Source organism: Prinia subflava, chromosome 1 (assembly GCF_021018805.1).
Source record: "Prinia subflava isolate CZ2003 ecotype Zambia chromosome 1, Cam_Psub_1.2, whole genome shotgun sequence".
Lineage (NCBI taxonomy): Eukaryota > Metazoa > Chordata > Aves > Passeriformes > Cisticolidae > Prinia > Prinia subflava.
Window position 1 is genome coordinate 117,615,069 of NC_086247.1, and position 22,202 is coordinate 117,637,270.

At 39.1% G+C, this 22,202-nt stretch overlaps 1 protein-coding gene across 6 annotated transcripts in view; it reads left to right on the top strand.

The window, feature by feature from the left end:
- The window catches only part of SATB1 (SATB homeobox 1), a 91,313-nt gene that overhangs the window by 13,649 nt on the left and 55,462 nt on the right, over nucleotides 1–22,202 (top strand). For 4 of the 6 annotated variants that reach the window (XM_063409224.1, XM_063409250.1, XM_063409259.1 and 1 more), the window contains exons 1-5: nucleotides 3,289–5,174; nucleotides 8,029–8,264; nucleotides 11,988–12,164; nucleotides 12,958–13,084; nucleotides 13,812–13,935. In XM_063409224.1, coding sequence (XP_063265294.1) covers nucleotides 8,054–8,264; nucleotides 11,988–12,164; nucleotides 12,958–13,084; nucleotides 13,812–13,935 — 639 coding nt within the window. In that variant the 5' untranslated portion in view covers nucleotides 3,289–5,174; nucleotides 8,029–8,053. Of the gene's footprint in view, nucleotides 1–3,288; nucleotides 5,175–5,266; nucleotides 5,337–8,028; nucleotides 8,265–11,987; nucleotides 12,165–12,957; nucleotides 13,085–13,811; nucleotides 13,936–22,202 lie in introns of those variants that run through there. The other 2 variants (XM_063409232.1, XM_063409240.1) reach the window with 2 other exon arrangements.

Genomic DNA, 22,202 nt, shown 5'->3' on the forward strand with positions numbered 1-22,202 from the left:
TGAACAAGAAAATACTGGAATGGAAATCTTAGGAGGCACTGAGGCAGCATGCCACACTGGAGAATTCGTTTTGCTTTGCAGCTACTGAGACTGCTGCTCGAGAGTTAATTCACCATGGGGTTGAAAATATGCAGCCAACTTTTAAAATATTTGTCTTATTTCAACATAAGCTAGGGCAAATGCATTTAAATATAATAAAAACAGTGCAACAACTTTATTAAGGATTAATCACCTTTATTAAGCATATATTTGCCTCCTGTATGTTGACTAGAAGCTATGAAAAATGTGATGTTACGATTGCCGCATGTTTAAATGATTGCCTGCATATGTATCCATGACAATATCTATTAATCTTCTGTTCTTTATATATGTTTTTATTATAAATATCTTTATTCTAGCTGAACATTTTAATATCAAAGTTGACACAGTGAAGTGCAAATTGGAATAGGTCAAATGAAAATCAGATATCTGTATCTTGAATTATTTCCAAGTAGTTCGGTATTGATAAGAGATATCTGATTGTTGTCTATCTGTCAAGACGTAGCAGCCTTCAGTAATTCGTGCTTTCCAGTCAAAGCAAGAGTTCCATGCTCAGCTTTCCAAGTCTGTAGTAAATACTTTACCAGGCGTAAGTGGTGTATGGGAATTAGATTAATCCATGTGGTAGGGAGTTTATAAGGTTTAGTGCATATATGCAATTTCAAGAAGAGAGTTCTTTTCCATAATCATTTATCTCAAGCATAGGAAGCATATGCATGATTATATAATTAACAGAATATTTGTTTGTCAGTGTTTGGTTAGTGTGCGTAATAATATCATTATTAGGCCTTCTGTGCTCCTGTATTATCAGATTGTTATCTCCCTGCTCCTTTAATTCACCATCTCTGCTTTTTAGATTAATCACTTTTAGTCCAAACATTTTGCTGGGTATTTTTTGTTTGTTTTGGGGTTTTTTGTTGGTTTTTTTTTTTTAACCATGAACAGAATGATTTGTGAACACCAAAGAAAAAGTTATTTTAGAAGATTTAAATCTTTTATTGTTTTTATTTTTTTATTTGTTTTTGTTGCTGTCATATCTGGTAATCATTTCTATAAGGTGGTATTTTAGTCCTAAATCTTGTTCCAGATCATATTTGTTCTAATCAGCTCTGCATCTCTGAAAATAATCTTCGATGTCCTTTTCCTCCATCATGCTGCAGGAAGCCTACTGCCAGCTGAAAATCTCATATCCTTCATGGTTTTCTTCTTTAGTGCCCAGTCTTGCTTACTGCTGAAGTTTAAGTTTACCTTATCAGGCTTTTCTGAAAAGGTTGAAAAAATAATACATTGATATTTTCCACTGTGCCCACAAAGTTTGAATTCAACTAGTCAACAACACAGTTTTCCACCAAGTACTCAAATGTATTGGGGGGAAAAAAATGTAAATATATGTATATATATTTTTTTTGTTGTTGTTGAAAAAAGATTGGTTTCTAAACAAACAACCTGCTAGCCAGTTATTCCTTGATCATATGTTACGGAAGATGTCATCTACATATTTTCCCTTGTTTTGCTTTGTGAAATGTTTCTTTGGTTTTGGGTTTTGGGTTTTATTTTTCCTTTTCAGCAGTCTCAGTAATGATCTTAGTAACCCTTTTCAAGACACACAACACAGGTAGAACTTTTCATGTTTCATACATATGCCACCTCCACTTGCTCTGCTTTGAATAATAGTATTATATAACAGTGTATTCATTTTCCAGCCTTGCCTTTCTTTGCTTCTGAGATTATAATCTATTTTATGCACTGCAGAATATGATAAATATTTCATGCATTTCACCCTATTACCATTTTCTTTTTCCTGCATATCCTATATGCTGTTTGTGCTTATTTTAGTAAACATCAATGTGATTCTTTACCTTGTCTTGATGTGTTCCTCTTCTTTAATAATAAGTAATACATGCATAGTGTAAAATTTTCTCTTTATAGATGTAATGATTTGCCCTTTCTGTGTTCAGAGGCCATGCTATTTTGTGTATTACAGGACTGGTATTAGCCTTCTCACTCACCTACTTTTGCTGCTGCCTCATGTTTGTATCGTTTATGTTATTGTTTTGTTGTCGGCTGTTTTAAAGTTACTGCCCTAAACATTTTGGTTATATACCTGTGTATGCAACCAAAATATACCGGTCTATGCAGTAATTCGTGTTTTATTTGGTCGATGATGCAACTTTCCCTTTAGACATAGTCTATTCAAACACTGTGCATTTTATCAATAAAGAAGTTTAATTTTTCTCTTATCTCGCGGCTTGTACAAACTTGTTGCTTTCAAGTTTGGCTAGTTGGGTTACTTTCCTCCAAGGGCGTGCCGGGAAGAAGCCACGTCTGTCTCGCAGTTACTGATTTTGTCAATACTTTACCACCTTTTAGCTTGCACCTTTCAGGGGTGGATGTCGGTCCCGCGCTGCGGCCTCGACACGGGGACGGTTTTGTGGCGTGGGCATGTGGCGTCCCGCCGTCCCGAGCCCGCAGCGATGTATCGCTCTCACCCACGGTGTGCTGCAGCTCGCCCCGGCTGGCCGCGGCGCCCCCCGGAGCCACCAGAGCCGCGGTGGATGGTGGCCTCGGCGGAACAGGGCCGGTTTCACCCAGCCTCGGCCGCCTTTCAGAACCGTGGCCGGTGCTTTTCTTTCACCCCTGTCGGTATCGACGGAAAGGGGAGGGGAGGAGAAACTTGTTTCCCCCACGCGGGCCGTGGCTCCGCGGCGCGGCCCCCGCGGCGCGCCCCCACCTGCGGGGCCGCCGTGCACCTGCCCGGCGCGGCCCGCGCAGGCTCCGCGCCGAGGGGCGGGGGCTGCGCTGCGCGGCGCACCCGGCAGCGCCGGCAGGATATTGTTCAGCCTTCACCCCCGCCCCTCTTCCTCCTCCTGCTGCTGCTGCTGGTGCCGCTGCTGTGCCCCCGTGCCCGTCCCCCCGGCTCGCCCCCTCCGCCGCAGGCCCCATCTGCCGGGGGGGCGCGGCGCGGAGCGGGGCGGCGCGGAGCGGGCATTGTGCGCGGCGCAGGCAGGGCCGCCTCACCCGCACCCAGCGAGCTGCAAATTCGTGCGCGCCCGGAAGCCGCACGCCCTCTTCCCCCGGCCCCCCCGCTCACCTACCGCCGCCGGCGGCCGCCCCCCCCGGCCCGGCCCGGCCCGGCCCGGCGCCCCCTCCCCGCTCCGCTCCCCCTCTGCCGCCGCACTTCTGCCGACCCCCCTCCGCCTTCTCCGGCCTCCCCTCCCCCACGCCTCTCTCCTTCACCACCGCCACCACCTCCTCCTCCTCATCCTCCTCCTCCTCTGCCACTTTCTCTCCCAGGACGCGTCGGATGATCCGGGGCCGCTGGGGAAGGGCTCCGGGCAGCAGCAGGGAGGCTGCGTCCTCCTCCCGTCTCTGGCTGTGGAAAAAAAAAAAAAAAAAAAAAAAAAGCCGGTGGCCTCGGTGTTATTTTGTATTAAAATGAGGAGGAGGAAGAAGAAGCAGCGGCAGCAGCGGCAGCGAGCGGTAGCGGAGAGGAGGAGAGGAGGAGAGGAGGCTGTGAGCAGGGGACGGCGGCGGCAGCAGCAGGAGGAGGAGGAGTAGTGATGAGTCAACTAATAATTTAATGGGGACAGAAACAGAGAGAGGGAGAGAGAGAGAGGAGAGGGGGGGGGAGAGCAGAGCAGAGCAGAGCGAGGCAGCTCCGTCCGGGGACACACACACATATCCATGTAACATCCAGCAACAACCACCAAACCGGCCTAAATAACAACCATACCCAGCCAGCCAGGGGAAACGAGAATTAAAAAAAAAAAAAAAAAAAAAAAAAAAAGACAAAATACAAAGCCTGCCATTATTATTCTTTTTCAATTGTTACTGGGTTGTGTGTTTTTTTGCTGGCTTGGTTTTTGTTGTTGTTGGCTTTTTGCAACCTTTCTATTTTATATTTTTTACCCCTTCGTGCGAGTAACTCTTCTCGGAGTTCCCAGATTTTCTTTTTTTTTTTTTTCTTTGCAGAAGCAGAACCAGGGTTTTTTGTTGTTGGTTTTCTTTCTTTTTTCTGGTTTTTTTTTTTTTTTTTTTTTTTTTTTTCTAATAGGATTGGGGTTTTTTTAAATTATAATTTCTCCCGGTGTTGGACTCGGAGCGAGTGAAACCTCGTCACTTTTTTGTAGTGGTGGTGGTGTGCCTTGTTGTTTCCTTCCTCTCCTCTGTTCTTTTTCTCTTTCCCCTCCTCTCTCGCTCCCTCTCTCTCCCCCCTCACTCGCACAACAGCCCCCGGTAAATGAGAGGAGACAGGTCCTCTCTGCCTTTTTTTTTTTTCCTCCTTTTTTTTTTTCCTCTCCCCGGACCGCAAAGGCGAGATTAAAAGTGGCATTTTAGTGCCTTTTCCTGCAATTTTCTCTCCACTTTTTTTTTCTTCTTTTTATCTCCAGTAGCGATCTCTGGGGCCGAGGTTTCCGCAGAAAGTTTGGGGGCTGTTACGGTGTATATTTTTGCGGAGGGGGAGGGGAGCGGGCTCCTTCTGTGTGTGCTGCTCCTCTGGGTGCCTATTGGAGAATAATAGTGTAAGTGACAACCTAGAAGTAGACTTTCTGCTCTTCACACTGGATAGAAAAGCTGCCTTTTTTTTTTCGCTTTGCTTTTTTTTTTTTTTTAATAACCCCCTTTCTCACTTGATCCTTCATGCATTGGTTTTATTTTTGAAAGGATAGCTAGACTTAAATCACCCTCCACCTTAATTTAAACCTGCTACTTTTAAAAAAATTATTATTATTATATTAATTCCTCGCTTTCAGCGTTACACTTGTCTGATCAATTTGATCTGGAGCTCTGTCTTGTGTTGCTAAACCTCGAAAACTGGCTCTCGCAAAAGATATTTAATCTGTATTTTTTTGTCCATTGCCATTTTTGCTCATGGCTACTCTGTTTCTCGCTATCTGTTTTTGCCCCTCCCCGCCTAGAGGAAAATAGCAACAAGAAAAAAAAGAAAAAAAAAAAAAAAAAAAAAAAAGAGAATATTAGGGGAAGTAGTCCTCAGGTCTGCTGCCCCCCGCCCCCCCCTCAGAAAGGGGGGGACCTAAAAACATCAGTCTTGAACTTCTTCCTCTTCAAGAGCTCGGGCTGCAAAGGAAACCTCCTTTGTTTTTGTTATTTATATGCTGTCAAGTTTTGAAGTGGTGAGTTTCGGGTCGGTTTTGCTAATTTCACTCAGAAAACTGCAGTGTTTCTGTTTCTAGATAAGTACTTTGCTTCTTTGTCTCTTTAAAAGGTCACAGGGAAAGCTTGGCCTGGATTGTGAGAGCCATATGGAACGGATAAGTGCGGAGCCTCTCTCAAATGTGATTATGGGTTTTTATGGGGGAGGGAGGGAAGAGGAGGGGAAAGGCATGGGGAGGGGGCTGATTCAGGAGGAGAGAAAGAAATAATATAATACCGGCAGCGTTACATCGCGACAAAAGGAGATACGGCACCGGCTCTCATTCAGAAATTGCGCGGTGTGCCTGTACGTGTACGCTGGCTCCGGGAAACTGTGCCTTGAAATTGTGCTCTTCTCTCACTGATCTGTGATGAAAACTTGTAGTTGTGAAAGATGCCTAAATGCGAAACCCGGGGAAACTCCTGGCCTGGAACCGGCGGAGATGATAGGTCTTTCCTGCCACCCTCTCCCTGGGCAGGCCATGCTGGTTGTTGCTCATCACTATTCCAAACTGAGGTTTCAGTGAACTTTAGCCTTGGGCATGGAGTTTAAATGAGTAAATTAGGTGTTTTATGTGCATGTAATTTTGCTTTGTGACATAAAGCTTTTTACAAGATGACTAAGCGGTGAAAGGATGCCGATGGGTGGGTATTCTCAGGCCAAGCAAAAATGACCCGTTTGGTGTTTTGGTTGCAGTCAGTGTATTAACTAAGTGGCGATCTATCACTTTTATTCACTGTACATGATGTAGTGCGATTCTGACTCATGATGACTAGATACTTTTTGTAGCAAAGAACCTTCTTGCCTTAGAGTACTTCTGAAGTTGCCAAAAGTGATGAGGAATTTCTTGTTCGAAGCTTTTTTGTGTGTGTTTTCTTTTTCTCTTCCCCCCCACACACCCCCTTTTTTTTCCTTTTTTTTTTTTTTTGTTAATCCTCTTTTTCTTGAGATAGACCACTCTCAGAATAGCAGCCGTATGGTATGTTAGAATTGTTAGAAACATCGGAAGATATTAACAGTTTGAGTCTGTAATTCTTTGCTTAGGTTACACTTAGCACAGTTTAAAAAATTCTTTTTGAAAAGTGGCTAAAATAGGCATGTTTACTGTTAATGAGACGCATGACCTAAAACAGATGGGATAAAGATGAATGGTGATCCTTAGCCTGTCACCTAACAGAATAAGGAAAAAAAAATGATTGTCTGAACTTCATCTATTTGCTTGCATTCTTGAGGTTGCTTGTAAAGGTTTGAATTAATACAAATTAAGGTTTGAATTGCCTCTTTCTTCACCGTATTGGGAAAAACAGGGTGATGTTCAAACAAGAAAAAAATAGTCTACAAAATTATCATTGGCATGTATACTAGTGACATAGAAGTGTATATATATAAAGATTCCAAGATATTTAGGCTTTAATAACTTTGCTATGAAATGTGCAGAAAATGTATTGAATTACTAGGCAACTGAAAGAAAGTAGCAATTATCCGATTCATACCAGTCTTTCTAACTATGACTTCCCCAGTATTAGAATTTGTACTTGCTCATGTAAATACTAGTTCAAAGATTAATGACTGTTGACCTGTCCTTAGTGATTATATTATTTATATATATATATATTTATAACATAATTGTCTGTGTAGTTATACCTTTCCCTGTCAGGGAAAGGTAGGTAAAATACCTAACAATCACAACAGTATTGATTAGTGAAATTGTAACCAGAAAAATGCCTTTGCTCTCAGCAATGTTTTTCAATATAGTTGGGAAAACAGGTTTTGATGAGTGGAAAAATCCTTAAAACTTACTCTGTATGTTGTAGGCTTGGGAGATTTTTCGTGATTTAATTGTAATTGTTATTCATGGACAGAGGTTTCAAAAGTTTATAAAAAGGGAAGTACAAGCATGCTAATATATACCTTTCCTTAATTTGCTGTTGAAATTCTGGTTTTTTGGTTTCAAATAGCTGTGTCGGCATCACCAGGGTTTTGGGGGTTTTTATATTTAAGGACATCAAAAGTACTGTAGAAATTGTGGAGGATTTTTCCCCAGTTTTATGTTTGCTGACAAACTATTTAGTTATTTATCTTAATTGAATAAACTACTCTGTTTAACACCTGAAGCTTAATATCTGAAAAAATTCATATATTGAACCTTGCAAAAGTTGATAAACTCTGTATGATATTGGAAGGAAACTCAAAAGCAACCATCTCCCGCCACTGCTTTCTGAAGTTAAATGTCAAATTCTTTTCTAACTTTTATTTTTAAGGGGGAGAGGAATTGTAAATGGTCAGTAGTCTACATCTCTAATAAATCTGTTGCTCCTTCAACTAAAGTTTTAACAATCTCTCTATTGTTGTTCATCCATTTTATAATCAAATAGATCAAGAAATTTTTCATTAGAATCTTTGTCTCTCTCCACAATAAAAAATATCCGCGATTAATAACAAACCTTTCTGTGAGATTTGTAAAATAGCTGTATTGGAGCACACACCTTGACAATCATCATCGCTTATATGAGTTTTAGACTCCCTCGGTTTTAGTAGAATATCTCCAAAGATTTTGGGGGTTTTTAGAATATTTAAGAGGTACTCTGGTTGGCTTTTAAAAAACCATTCCACTAGATTATGATACAATCTCTCTATAAACTGGGGTATGAGGTAATTTTTGAAGAATAAGTTTGTTTCTTTTAAAAAAGGCATTTCTTTCTAGCTAAAATAGTTATCTCTTCTTTATGAGCTTATGGTACATATATATCTGTCTCTGCACATGTGCAGGCTGTGTACGTATACATATGCGCACACGTGTACAACATATATATTTTTTTTTTGAATCATGGCAGGTGATCTTTAGAGGCGGGACTGAGTATGGATCATTTGAACGAGGCAACTCAGGGGAAAGAACATTCAGAAATGTCTAACAATGTAAGCGATCCGAAGGGTCCACCAGCCAAAATTGCGCGCTTGGAACAGAATGGGAGCCCATTAGGAAGAGGAAGACTTGGAAGTACAGGAACTAAAATGCAAGGAGTGCCTTTAAAACACTCTGGACACCTGATGAAAACTAATATTAGAAAAGGTAACACTTTTGATAATTCTGCATTAGAGAAATATGATTTATAATATTTGGGGGGAAGCATACTTTTGCAGACTACTTCATTTATATTTCAGGATTAAAATCTCCATTCTTAAATACTGTATATTCCCAATTCTGATATAAATCACATTTGGGAAATGTAAGGTTCATTCTTGGGTGGAGCATCTTGCTTTTCAGGGTGGAGTCTGATTTTTGTTAAGGTAAAGGCTAGCTGCTCTGATTAAAGCAAATTCTTACATTGAAATGTAAGTAATTTGGTGCATTAATTCTTTGAGTAAGCGCTGGGCTAAGAAACGCAAAAATATGTAAGAGTAAATATTGAACCCCCAAAACAAATTCTCGCCTTTCCTCCTAATGATGGTCCTAAGATTGGAAGGAAGCAGCAGTATTTCCATAGCAGTTGCAAGTTGGTTTAAAGGAGAGAGTGTAAATCTTTAGGTATCACATTGGAAAAGTCATTCATGATGTCAATCTTCGCAGTTTATTTTCTTAAGTACAATTCATTATTGAACAATGAACAACTTGGGTGTCATATTTTTCAGTGACTGGTTTGCTGTAATTAGACATTTACACAAGGAAAAGGCACATTTAGAATCATTGATGTTTGTATATGGATGGCTTTTGTTTGCATTGAAAATACTTTAAATGGACAATAATATACAAATTTTACTTATGAAAATTTGTAAGTCTCTTTGACCATGTCCTGCAGGCTTGCTAATTTAAATCAAAATATGCAGCCTCTACTTTTCCTAGTATAATCAGTTATGTTTATAATTCAGATTTTTCTTGTATTTGCTAAGCAAAGTGCAAAATGTAACCAAGACTATTAAACGCACAAAGTTAGAAGGCAGAGGAATTTCATTGTGTCTGATGCATAACATTTATTGTACAATCATTTATTTTTTCCTTGGTTTGGCGAAAACAAAGAATATATTGATCCTGAAATGAACAGACACAGCAGTCCGTATTGTTAGATCTTTATCTATTAAAAATGGAAAAACAGCACTTCAGCAAATTCTTTGGCCTCTGCTCATGATTACCCTATTTATTGATTGTTTGCCAAGAATGTATGCATCTTAAGAAAGCCAGGGTAAGAGCATTAAAAATATAATTTATTACGGCTTTTCCAGCAGAGTGCATTAACATTGTACAGTGAAGCAGTGGGGCTGTATAAAAAGGACTTTCTGACGCCTGCAAACATATAAGTTCCATAAATTCCTAAATAGGAGATTTCAGCTGTCTCTGGTATTATGTGATATTTGCACAGCAAACTTTAATGCCAGGACAGTTTTAGACAAGGATTCTACAGACTTCACTGCTCCTTATGGCAGACGTGCTGTTTACACAGACTCGTAAACCTTCAGCAAAAGCTCTAACACTGCCTTCAGGTTTAAATCATGCTGTATTTTTAGCAGGGAGCACTGACCAATGCTCTCCCCTTTAATACTAGAAGGTTATGAAGTTGCTGCACTTGGAGGTCTTGCCAAGTACTAGCAGGAGTGATCAGCCAGCTGAGATTGTGCTCTCCTGTATAACATTTTTCACATTAACAGAAGGACACTAGTGACAGTTTGCTAAAAGATTTAGTGGCTTGATTTGTAGTCAGATGATACCTGTGTTGCTCTACCGGGATCCACCTTTCTTAATCTATGCTGTGCCTTAAAATCTGGCCAGGAGGCTCTCCTGTGTTGTTTAAAGTACCACATTTCCCAAAATGCTGCAATTGAGGAAACCATGTACCTGGCAAAAGGAGTGTTGATAAGCAGCAAAGTACCTGTGTGTTATGTCTGATCATAGCTTAATTTGTAGGAGCTGATAAGGGGAAAAACAAATATCCTTTAGCCAGTTTTGGATGTATCTGCACTGTTTGTTAGAATGATGCTTTGCTTGCACTTTATCTTCAGGAATTACTAGTGAAAATACTTAAGAATTTTGAGCCCTTACTCTGAGTCAGATGGTAGTAGGTGAAACATCAATTGTGAGAGCCTGGAAGGGAGAAAAAACCCAGAAGACAAACCACCACCTTTTTGCAGATGAATCGTGTGTGTCCACAGCTTATTTAAAACCAGTGAAGTAAATACCGCTTTGCGTGTACTGCTTTGGCTTTGGTCTTCTCTCCCTTTCTGGCCAGTCTCACTCAGATAGCAGGAAAAAAAGGAAAAAAAGCTCCTTCCAGTACTACATAAATATTGGCAAGCTTTTGCTCTTGTCTTTCAGTCTTTCATGCTGAGCCTATTGGGCAAACCGGAGTGAGTTTGTAAGCTTTTCCTTGCAAGCCTGAAGGGGTTTGTTTGCCAGAGATTGGCTCTCTAGTGAACAGATGTAGTTTAAATATACGTGCTTAAGAGGTATCTTTTTTATCATGATTTCTTGCTATACGTTAGAGCACAAATCAGCAGACGTGGTCTTACTCTATTGTCAAGAATAAAGCTTCCTTTTAGGCTACAGCATGTCTGGTGCACCTTAGCAGGTTAGGAGGTTTCTGTAAGTCTAGAGGGCAGTGGTTATAGAGGCATTAACATTGTAGGACTAATTGGAGTTCCTGGGTGCCCTGTTAAAATAACCCTTGTCATCATTTATGCTAAAGATGATACCCCTCTGGCAGGCTGCCATAAGACAGTTCTGTACATCTCCTTTTAACCCTTCTGCTTTCTGTCATTAAGAGAGCCTAACCTGTGCTGCTGGAGGCAGCGCAACAGGATTGAAGCTTAAAACAGCGGGTCATTGTGTCATCCATGTCCATCTGGGAGGCTGGGAGGAATTTTCATAAAGTCCAGGAATCTGACTGCTGGGATAGACTTTATCCCTAAACCAGCTTGGGTCATTTGTTACTTCTCTCTGTGTCATCAAAAGGGAGGAAAAAAAAATAACATTTTAAAAAAGGCAAAGGAAAGAAAAAAGGTTATTTGCTTATATTCTGTGCAGTGTATGGAAGGGTTTGCCATATGATGCTACAAAACTGGAAATTAGTAATTAACTTTCAGCCATGCCAAAATAGCATTGTGGGATGTAAAGTGCGGGAGACGACAACAACAACAAGAACAACAAAAATAAGCCTGAACTGCAGGTACACTTCTTAAAGTGGCATTGAAATCATGATTTGTTCCTTAAAGATGCAAGTGAAAGTAGTGCTCAAGTGCACTCAGTGAATGAAGTACGAATTAGTGTTAACTTTTGCCTTGTTTCCTTGTGTACTGTTTTCAGAGTGAATATATAACACACAAGGTGATTTGTTGTTGATGTTGAAAGCAATTAAATATTTTTGGCAGGACTAAGAAAGTTTTAATGTTAACAAACAAAATTATGTGGCTGGTACTGAAATGGCTTACAGTGAAGACATCTGCAGTATGTATTTAGGTTCTCATGCTGCCTGCTACTCACAACAAATCAGGCAGGACAGAGAGAATCAACTTCTCTTCAGTCAACCTTGTTATTTCTATAGAAGGTAATTCTTTAAATCTGTATCTGATCAAGGGAGATAAATTTGCATTTCTGCCTTTCAGAGAGATGTATGTTTTGTAGAACTTTGTGTTTTTTTGGGGAGGGTGAGGGGAAAGGACTCGGGGAATATGTTGATCAAATATTTGTGATGATTCTTGATGCCTCCTCTGCCTGTTCATACAGGTTTTATTTACATAACTCTGTATAGACCCACCTACTCTCCTATAACTCAAGTTTAATATGTTAAATTTAATTTTTTAATAGGAAGTATGCTTCCAGTTTTCTGTGTAGTGGAACATTATGAAAATGCCATTGAGTACGATTCTAAGGAGGAGCATGCAGAATTTGTGTTGGTGAGGAAGGATATGCTTTTCAACCAGCTGATTGAAATGGCATTGCTGTCTCTTGGATATTCTCACAGCTCTGCTGCCCAAGCAAAAGGTAAATAAGATTATAAAATTGTACAATGAATTGTGTTTGTTTGTGGGGTCTTGGGGGAGGGGCAGGATTCCTTTCAGGAATGTAATGCAGGTTTTACTTCTTAAACTTCTTGCAGATTCTGTGTCCATATTTTTTTTTCCTTGATGTATTTTTATTTAGTTAGTGCACATTTTGCTCGTGGGGAATGTGGAGGTAAATTCCTTTTTTTTTCTATTTTTTTTAAGAAGAAAAAAGACTTCAACTGAATCATTAGTATGCTTATTGACCTTAATAATCTGCTCCACTGAGGATCCACAAGGAAGTGTAAAGCATATTTGAGCAGATGGACTGTTGAGAGTCAACTTGCATTTATGACTGAATATCCAGCTCTGTTTCTTTTATTTTGTTCCTGATGGTTTTATAGACTGCAAAGCAATTTTTTTTGTACTCAATTCTTGCATTGCAAAATCCTTTCTAATTTATTAAGAGGAATGCTAACTATCATGTCCTATTGAATTCATGAGAACTTAGGAAAATATACTTCTATGCATATTTTAAAAATCTCTACTGTAATGTATTTGTATAATTTCATAATATAGATAAGGCCTATCCTTGGTGGTGTGTGGGTGGGGGTTTTTGGAGAGGGGGCTGTTCTTTTGTTTTGCCAGATTTAAGAGGTTAGAAACAAAGGTGGCGATTTTGTTAAAATCAGATATTTCTTTTGCCCCTAGGAATTAGGTAAATCACTTTCTTTCAATTTTTTTCTACCCTTCTTGCCCACTCCCCCTCCCCTCTGAAAATTGCAATCCTGCAGGGCTTATCCAGGTTGGGAAGTGGAATCCAGTTCCACTCTCCTACGTGACAGATGCCCCTGATGCTACAGTAGCAGACATGCTGCAAGACGTGTATCATGTGGTCACACTGAAAATCCAGTTACACAGGTAAGTCATATACCAGTTCTGGGACCTGAACTGTTACTTGTCTGCTCTTAACTGTTAATATTGCTTGTACTTAATTCCCACTGTGCTTTGTGCTCAAACTACAAAGGCTTGCCTAAATTCCTTTTTAGTTACTCTAATTCTTCTTTAACTTACAGCATACTATTGCAGAAAACTTTTATAGCTCTGATACATAGATTTTCTTTGGATATCTCATTAAAACTATATTGCATTTTAGTCAATTAAATGATGCATTACAAGAAGGCATTTTACATAAAGTTTACTTAAGAGAAAAATATTTTTGCATATCATGAACAGTACCATCTGTGTGCATTTTGTAAAAGAATGACTTGCTCACACTTATTGTTGCTGTCTAGGTTCTTAAATTTCACGGCAACAAAAAAGAAAAAATGGTTAATATATTAATGCTTTTCATGATCAGTCGTGAGAAAGCATTACACCTTAAATTGTTTTACCAAGCGCATCAGAGCAGGAAGGTAGAAGTAACATGAAAAAATAGTCGCCACATGCAGCTGATGTATAATTCATGCATCAATACAGCAGATGTGTTGTATAAAGTAATTAACTAATCGGAACAATCAGGAGACCGAGAGCAATCTCCAGATGCATCTGCTTGATGCGCAAAATGAAATCTGTCTGTCTTAAAGGAATGTTCTGCAGCAGGATGCAATCTTGTAATAATCCCTTTTCTAATCTGTGTTTCAAATAGTTGCCCTAAACTAGAAGACTTGCCTCCTGAACAGTGGTCTCACACAACAGTAAGAAATGCTCTGAAGGACTTACTGAAGGATATGAACCAGAGTTCATTGGCCAAGGAATGTCCCCTTTCGCAGGTACTTAGCATAACATGTAATAAATAATAAAGCACTATAGCCAACGCTGATGTGAGATTTGAGATTTCTACAGACTGTAGCAAGTAGTACCCGTGGAGAGGATCTGCCAAAAATGCAAATGCATTTGACCACTTCATGATCTTTATAAATATGCCTGATTCATTTTGAACATAGTCTTACAGCGCTTCCCATGGGGAGTCGTGAAAGGTTGTTTACACCACACTAAAATCATCTCACAGCAAACTGGATTTTAACTGGTTTTTGTCTGCAGTCTTTGAACTGCTTTGATGCAACTACTTTTTTCAAGCACATGTGTTCAAGATGTTAAAAGGCTCTTTACTTACTGCTGTCAAAAGTACTATTGAATCTGAATGCTTGTTAGATAACCTACAGTAGTTTTAAATGCTAATTCATAAACTGAGACAGTCTTTGGCATGCTATATGAGAAGGGAATAAAGAATAAAGCTCTTTGGGTGATATGTTGTTGTTGCAAAGAACCAAAGGAAAATCAGTCATTTATTAGTTCTAATCAAAATATACCTAAACAAAAATGAAACCTTCATTTATGCATTGCTAAATATTGAACTGATGCATTCCTCAAGCCTTAGTCGTACTGTTCTATTTTTGCCATTCTTTTTGTTCTTCTCTTGTCAAATTACTGCAAAGGCACAACTCATTTTTCTGTGCAATATGGTGTCCAATGATGCTGTGGTGGGAACATACAAATGTGGTATGGTGTTTTTCTTACCTTTTAAATTTTAAAATGTATTTCATTGTGGCGCAGTGGAGATGAATTCAGTATACGAATAAATGATGCTAGTTGTGGCAGGGAGGGAAAAGGAGAAATTAAGGAAGTGAAGGTATTTTTATGGGGATTTTATTTCTCTTGCTTAGAATACTGGAGTCTTTGTCTCTGAAAGACTTCAGTTAATCTACAGGAGACTACTCTCCTCCTCTGTCTAATTTTCATGAAGAGATTAGCAGGCTTGTTTCCCATCACTTTTTGTTTCCCCTACGGTTAGATTGTTTTCAGTGATGTGGCTCCAATATAGGAAGTTTTGAAGTGGAAATAATCAAAATTATCTTCACTGGTTGCAAACTATTCCAGTAATATGTCTACAAAGTTATCTTGTATGTACCTACTGTAAAAGCATGTGAGCTTTTGCGCTGCTGGCTTATGGAGGCTGCAGATAACTTGTGATTTTTCTCCATTTTAATCTAATAGTGCTACTTTTTACTTGATACTGATGGAAAGCAAATAATTTCTATTGAGATGGAATATCTCATTTCTATTTGGACATTGTGTTTCTTTCTGACAAAGGAGCTTCTGTATATATGTATATATAAAGCAGAAAAAAGCTTTTAAAAGGAATGCTGTACTATAGAAAGTATCATGGTACTGGAGACAATTCAATAATTCCATTCTTCTAAAAAAAATCCTTTCAAACTATACTGATTTTTTATGTAATAACTTTAATGGACAAAAAACCGTCTTACTTAATAGCTTAACTGCTTCAAGTTAATGCTTGAGAAGACTAAAACTCCACACTATAGAGCTCAAATTTTGGGCTGTTTGTTTACTAGTTTGTATTTCTTTATTTGTAAAAGAATATACTTAAAGCCACAAGCTTCCTTCTGTTGTTAAAAGTGTGCTTATTACTTTTGCCATCTCTGTCTTCAACAGTGCTGCCTTAGTTGGGTTGCAAGAATTCAAATAACTTCTGCTTTTCTTTTTTCTTTAAAAACCAAATAATATTAAGCTTAAAATACATTTATTTATTCTTAACTTTTGGAAAAACAAGCTTTTACAGTAGTTGATCTAGAGCCCATCAGTCTAAGTCTTCCTGTTTCCCTCTGGGAGCTTGAGGGAAGATGAGTTGATCTGACAGTGTTCTTTTCACATGAGTTCATTGATCTGAATACTTCCTGTGTTTGCCTTACCTCTAACTCCTTGCATATCACTCCTGTGTAAAGGGCACTGATTTAAGAGTGTCAGTATTCTATTAAAGGTATTAAAGTTTTTGAATTGCTCTGCCATGGCGTGGTCCTGCAACAGAGGTGAGAAGAGCAAGGCAGAGTCAGGAGACAGAGTTTCCTCAGGGGATCCATCGAAGTGCCAGCATAGGAGATCCTTCTGAGAGCAGAAAAGGGCTCTCTCCTGTTATGTTGTTCCATGGGTATAGGTAATGCCATATGAAGTGCTTCATCATAAATGCAAACTAATGCAGTGACACCGTACCATAACTTATTAACACTGTTATGGATATAATTTATTAACCACAGAAAAATGACTCAAAGTGGAAACGAGAGTAGTTATCGTTTTCTGTCACTGTCATTAGCAATACTCTGTTTTGTGTACGTATGGAAGGACTTGCTTTAAGGTAATTAAGCTGCTGTGCTCCGTGCATATTGAAAATATGTGAACGAAACTTTGAGAACCAGTCTGTTTCAATTATAGAGTCTTGAAAACTTAACAGCATTATTCATGCAAAGGTATGAACTCTTCACACCTTTCTTGATAAAATCCACTGTGACTGTTGCTCTCTTTAGGAGAGTCGAATACATGGTCCTTTTTGAAGCTGCTGTAATTCTCACTCTGTGACTGTGTGGCCACCCCTGAAGGTCAGTTTCATTGCTTAGTATATGAGCCCTTATCATGGGGAATCCCTGTCAACATGACTTGGAGTGCTTAGGACAGACCAAAGCAAACACACGCCTCTGAATCACTGTGGAATTGCAAACAGACGTACAGACATTTAGCCTCAACTTTTTAGTATCAAGCAGTCAAGGTAAAAGGACACTTCAAATTTTGCATGGAAAACCCAAATCTGTTCTGAGTTATGCACTAAAGTGCATATTTTCATGCTTTACATCGGGTTTGCAGATTTTATTGCTAGAGACGGGCAGCATGTGCAGATGCCGACTGAAAGACTTTTTGCGTTTGATACGCACAGCTTGGTTCATTTCTGTTTCCTCTCCAGACCTCTTTTGATGGGGAAGGTAACTTGGAATTTAATCTAGGACTCAGTTTTGGGCCATCTTGTGCATTCCATTAAATTGGTCTATCTTGCAAGTGGCCTAGATCTCATTTCCCTCCTGTTTTGGCTCTTCAGTCTCCAAAGGGTTGTAAAGAGATTGTTCTACCATCAATTCTTATTTCCAAACCTTTGCACAGAAGCTCTACTCTACTTCAGTCTTCTGGGAGCTGCCCTAAAGTGATCAGGCAGGCAGGCAGCTCTGTTGCATTTGCTTATTTAATGTTAGTCCTTCAGTGTCTTGCCTTAGTCTTAGCATTTTTATACTTCACATTCACAGCTCTGTTTTGATTTTTAGTGCAGAAGTTTCTTCTTAGTTCCACAGTTAATAAGTGAAATATTACAGGCTGTATTTATTCTGATATTAATAAGGATTTTTTTTCCTCTTTTGCTCCTATTGAATTACTGCATTTTTCTCTGTTTCTCTGTGTATATGTATATATATATATGAGTATGATATATATAGTTTGATCAACTTTTATGATAAAGAGGAGAGCAACATGGGGTATTGGCCTAAGAAAAGGACAGGAAATCCTTTTGATAATTCTGGAACAAACTCACTGTGTGCTTTTGAACATTTAGATGTATCCCTTATCTTGAGTTCTTGTAACCTGTTCCATGAAAAGACGATAACAAGTCACCTACCAAGGGAAGAGATTGTAGAGATTAATTGGTATCTGGGCACTGCTTTAAAAACATGGCAGTGGTCAAATGACACTGACTTTCCTACTGGTATTATCTTGCCTGATTCTTTTTCTACAAAAAGATATTCTAAATGATTGTTGTTAGTATTTGCAAACAGGCACTATCAAAGCACTGCAAAAGCACATGTGAAGCAAGGTATTCTTTTTCTTATCCTATAGTATCCTGAAATGTAAAGGCATTTGGTTGGGGGTGTTTTTTCCCTCCCTTTTGCTCATCCTTTGAGACTGTTTGTATCTAGTCTGACTCTCAGGAAAACCACGAGTCAGTGCATTATAGATAAGAAATTCCAGGCCTGATATATAGTAGAATCTCAAATCTCAATGTTTTTTTGTTCAATATTTTGTAGGGGATATGCAGTATTTCAAAAAAATATATCCAGAGGCTGTGATACTTGGGGACATAGTAACTTACGAACTATTTTAAACTTTTTGGAAGATATTTGTGTGTTCCCCCCTTCCCCTGCCTAAAATGTCATTTACATAATTTTGCACTTGGTGATGAAGGAGTAGCATTATTTCAGTCAGAGGGATGGATGGATGTATGCTTGCATTCCCTGAAACGTATGCATACACAGCACAAGTGCTGGTACGATACCCAAGTCTGCATAGTTTTGCACTTGTGACAAATATAACTATCCTGACTGCCTTTTTAACAGGCTTTCATGCTATAGTGAATGATTCTCTTCATCTGACATGGGCATGGTATAGATCATATACTTTCTTTTGTGTTCAGATACCCTGCCCTGCATTTGCATGCTGTTTTTTTCAGACTTTATATGATGTGGCAGAGACAACATACAGAAAGCTTTCCTGGAACATCAGTGTTTCTCAGTTCACCTGATGTGAGGGCATTTGGCCGTCATAGCAAATAGGCAGCTCAATAGAAATCCTCTCACATTTCACACCATTGTTCTGATCCACCCTTCCAAAATCCTAACCGAAATGTTGTGTTTGCTAAAATTGAAATTTCTATACCTATAGATAATCAAGAAATGAGCTAGTAAGAGTTGTCAAAATACATACCTTTTATGAGCAGTTTTTGATTCATGCTGTGCTAAACCAAAAGGTGGTTTTTGCCCCCTCCCCTTTCAATTTTACCTGCCTAGACCTGAGATCAAGTCCTTGGATTTCTTTGTTGCTTGTAAGTCTCTTCTCCCTTCCTCCCCTCCCCCAGTAATTAATAACCTGAGTAAGGAATGCAGCTCTTTTTTCTGCTTTAGAAGTTACTGTACTTTAGATTTTAAATATGTCATTAATTATTTCAGGGAAGTAAATCCTTGCGGGCCTGGGCTCAGCTTTTGGCAGGCAGGGTTTTTCAACCCACCCCTCAGTTGCTCAAGAGCATTCACTGTGATGTCTCTTCAAGCTGACATGGTATCTGGATTTTTTAAAATTTGCAATTAACTATTAAAATTTGTGCCTACAATTTTTAGTTATCCAGATAGAATGAGCAGCGCAGAGCCTATTGCTGATGGGATGAGCAAGATGTACGTAATAGGTGTTTTGGTAGAGCTGTATGAGGACATTCACAAGGTATTCAACCTTTCAATTGATTGTTTGATCACTGATTTATGTTCTTCAGATGCACCTAAACACTCTCAGTGTTAAACCTATGCCAGTCTATCTGCATCTCTTTTATCTGTGTAGTACCCTATTGAAGGCAAAAATATGTAGCTATTTTTTTCTGCCTCTTCATTAGAATTAAGTATAATAAGGATGTAAAATCACTTTCCAAAATGGTTATGAGGCCTGAAATTATTGTGGGAGGAGAGGGCAAACATGATTTGTTCTTCAAATAAATGCAGTATCTGACTTCAGGAGTGTCTGTAAAGTGTCAGCATGTCCCTTGGTATCTGTGCTGTAATCCAGTCTTCTGTTTCTGCTTCTGAAAAGTGGAGGAGCCCAAGAGCAGAATGGTGCTAGCTTGAGGGGGATGGTTTTTGTTTTGGTTTGGTTTTTTGTTGCGGTTGTTGGTTTTGGGGGGGAGTTGTGGAGGTTTTTGTTTTTCTTTGGGGCTTTTTTGTTTGTTTTTTCTTGATGTTTGATTTTTTTTTAATTTTGTTTTTACACTCCTAAAGTCACGAGTTATAAGCACCTGTCCTCCACCAGGCTCTCCTGTGAAAAGTACAAAATTAATGCATTTCTGGGTATGTGTGTCCAACTTTGAGTACTGACCATTTTTGATTGTATCTCAGCAATTTTAAGATTGTCATGTGAATGATTATCTGCAAGTTTGACTTCAAGTTTTAGGGAAGTTACAGAATGAAAAAGGAACACAGCATGTTTTCTTCTGATACATTTTCCTCCTAAAGCATGCATATATTGTAGAACTGAGTTCTACTTGACTTCTGTTTTCACTAAGTGCTCCTGAGAATGGTATATAGAATTACTTGCATTTTAAATATTTGTAGTGATGTTCTTCTTTGTGTAGATACATATATACACATAGCCATGCTTTTTTGTTTTGTTTTGTTTTCTTCTGGGTACATTTAGTGGGTTTAGAGGCAGTCAAGTAATGCACTTCTATAGAATTTTGTATTCATTTGTGTTCGTTCTTGTTTCTTGCATACCTCTTAACACAGTCACAGCCAAGTGCAAACCCTGATTAGTTTCTTTTTTCCATAACTTTATTAGAGAGTTAACAAACCACTTCTCCAGTGTTCTTTAAAGCAAGATTGCAAATAAATCTTTTTTTCTTCTTCTTCTTCTTGGCAAATTTTTGGCTGTGGAGTACTGCACAAGTATAAACAACATGAGAGATCCTTTAACATAACATGAGAGAGCCTTTAGTCGCTTTGCTCCCTAGCTTTGGAACTCATTGCCAATTGAAGTAAGGAAAGCTTGGCTGTTGGGACTTTTAAATCTAGACTTAAAAGTTATTTGTTCTGTTTAGCATTTTTAAAATGATTCTATTAGGAATTGTATGTGCTTCAGTTTTAATTTTAACTCATAATGATTGTAAAGCACCCTGGGATGCTTGCATGAAGGGCGCTACAGAAACCCAAGATTGTATTGTACTGTGTTGTAATGTATTGTATTATTACATGGTACTGGAGTTGGACCACGGACAATTCATATAGAAAGCATTTGAATACTTAGCTAAAGATAAGGAGTGTGTGTGTGTGGGGGGGTACTGTCTTTTCTTCCTTCTTTTCCCCCTTTTCTGTCACTTATTTTATTAAACTAAATTAACATGGCAGTTATTCCCTAAGAAATGCCAGCATAATTTACTGCTGCAAAGGGGCTCAAAATGTAAACCAGATGATAAACTAAAAATAAAAAAGTCCACATTAAGATTTAATTGCACTTCCCTTTCTATATTACGTTCTTATGTAAAATACATTACAAAACAGTACATTCTTTATCACTTCCTTCACTTTTAACTGAATTTCATTAACAATAAAGAAATATATTGTCTCTATTTTCAGTAATGTCACTTGACAGTTAATCCCTTAACTTGATGAACATGTCTTTAAGATTTTTTTTTTTTAATAAAGAACACGATAGCACTGACTGGAGCCAAGTATTGCACAATCATGTGATTTGCAAGTTTCCCAGCTCGCAGCTTTGCCAGTGCAGGTCAATTCACACCTGCCACACTTATGCCATTCTGGTCCTCATGTTGCTTTTCCTCAGTGATTGTCAGAGGTAGAGTTATGCACGCGGCTCCTTCCTTCCCCCCCTCCCTCCCCACTCCAAATGTGTGGTAAACCTTGTGCATTGGAAGTGTCTCCTCAGGAATTAAATGGAGTTTAATTTCTGTCCATTAGAAAGCTGCTATCCACATCGCCAATTAAGCCTTCTATTTAAAGGGTGAGGAGATACGTATGTCTACATCTTAATCACTGCTGTGACTGGTTTGCAGAGACCTTCTCTGACTGGTTCAGTTATTACTAGCAGTGGTGGGAGGCACAGGGATCAGCGTGGTTATAAAACCTACCCAAAAGCTGAGCAAATTCTGTAGGTGCTGTAGCGTCACTGTCAGCAGATTTGAAGCTGAGGTACATCTGTGTTAGGGGACGCAAGGGTGTAGGCATAAAGATGCGCCGGGGAAAATTACTTGAATTGGTAATAATTTTTACCTGGCAGGAGCAAAAGCAAACACAACCCACTTGTTGAGAGGCAGTGCTCAGAGGCATGCAACTCTCACCTTGTCAGACTGGACTCATTGCATGTCTCCACTGTAATCATGAAGTAGAAGAGAAGAGATGAGTTTCTCAGACTGAGCAAAATTCTGAAAGCTTGCTCCCCCACCATCACCACTTTTTTCTTTTTTAATTAGTAATTAAGTTCTTCCTTTTTTTATCCCAGAACCATAGTAGGAGAACCCTAAGGCGAGGGTGAGCTTTGTCTCTCTTTCCTTGGACACTTCCTTAAGAGCAGCACAAACGATATCAGATTCTGCTGGTGCCTTGCAGCAGTGATCAGAGGACAGGTTTTTCAGGACAGTAGCAACCTCAGATGTGCCTCACTCAAAGCTGTGGAATAAATTGCTCAAAAGGGAAAAGTTCTGTTCCCCAGAGGTGGG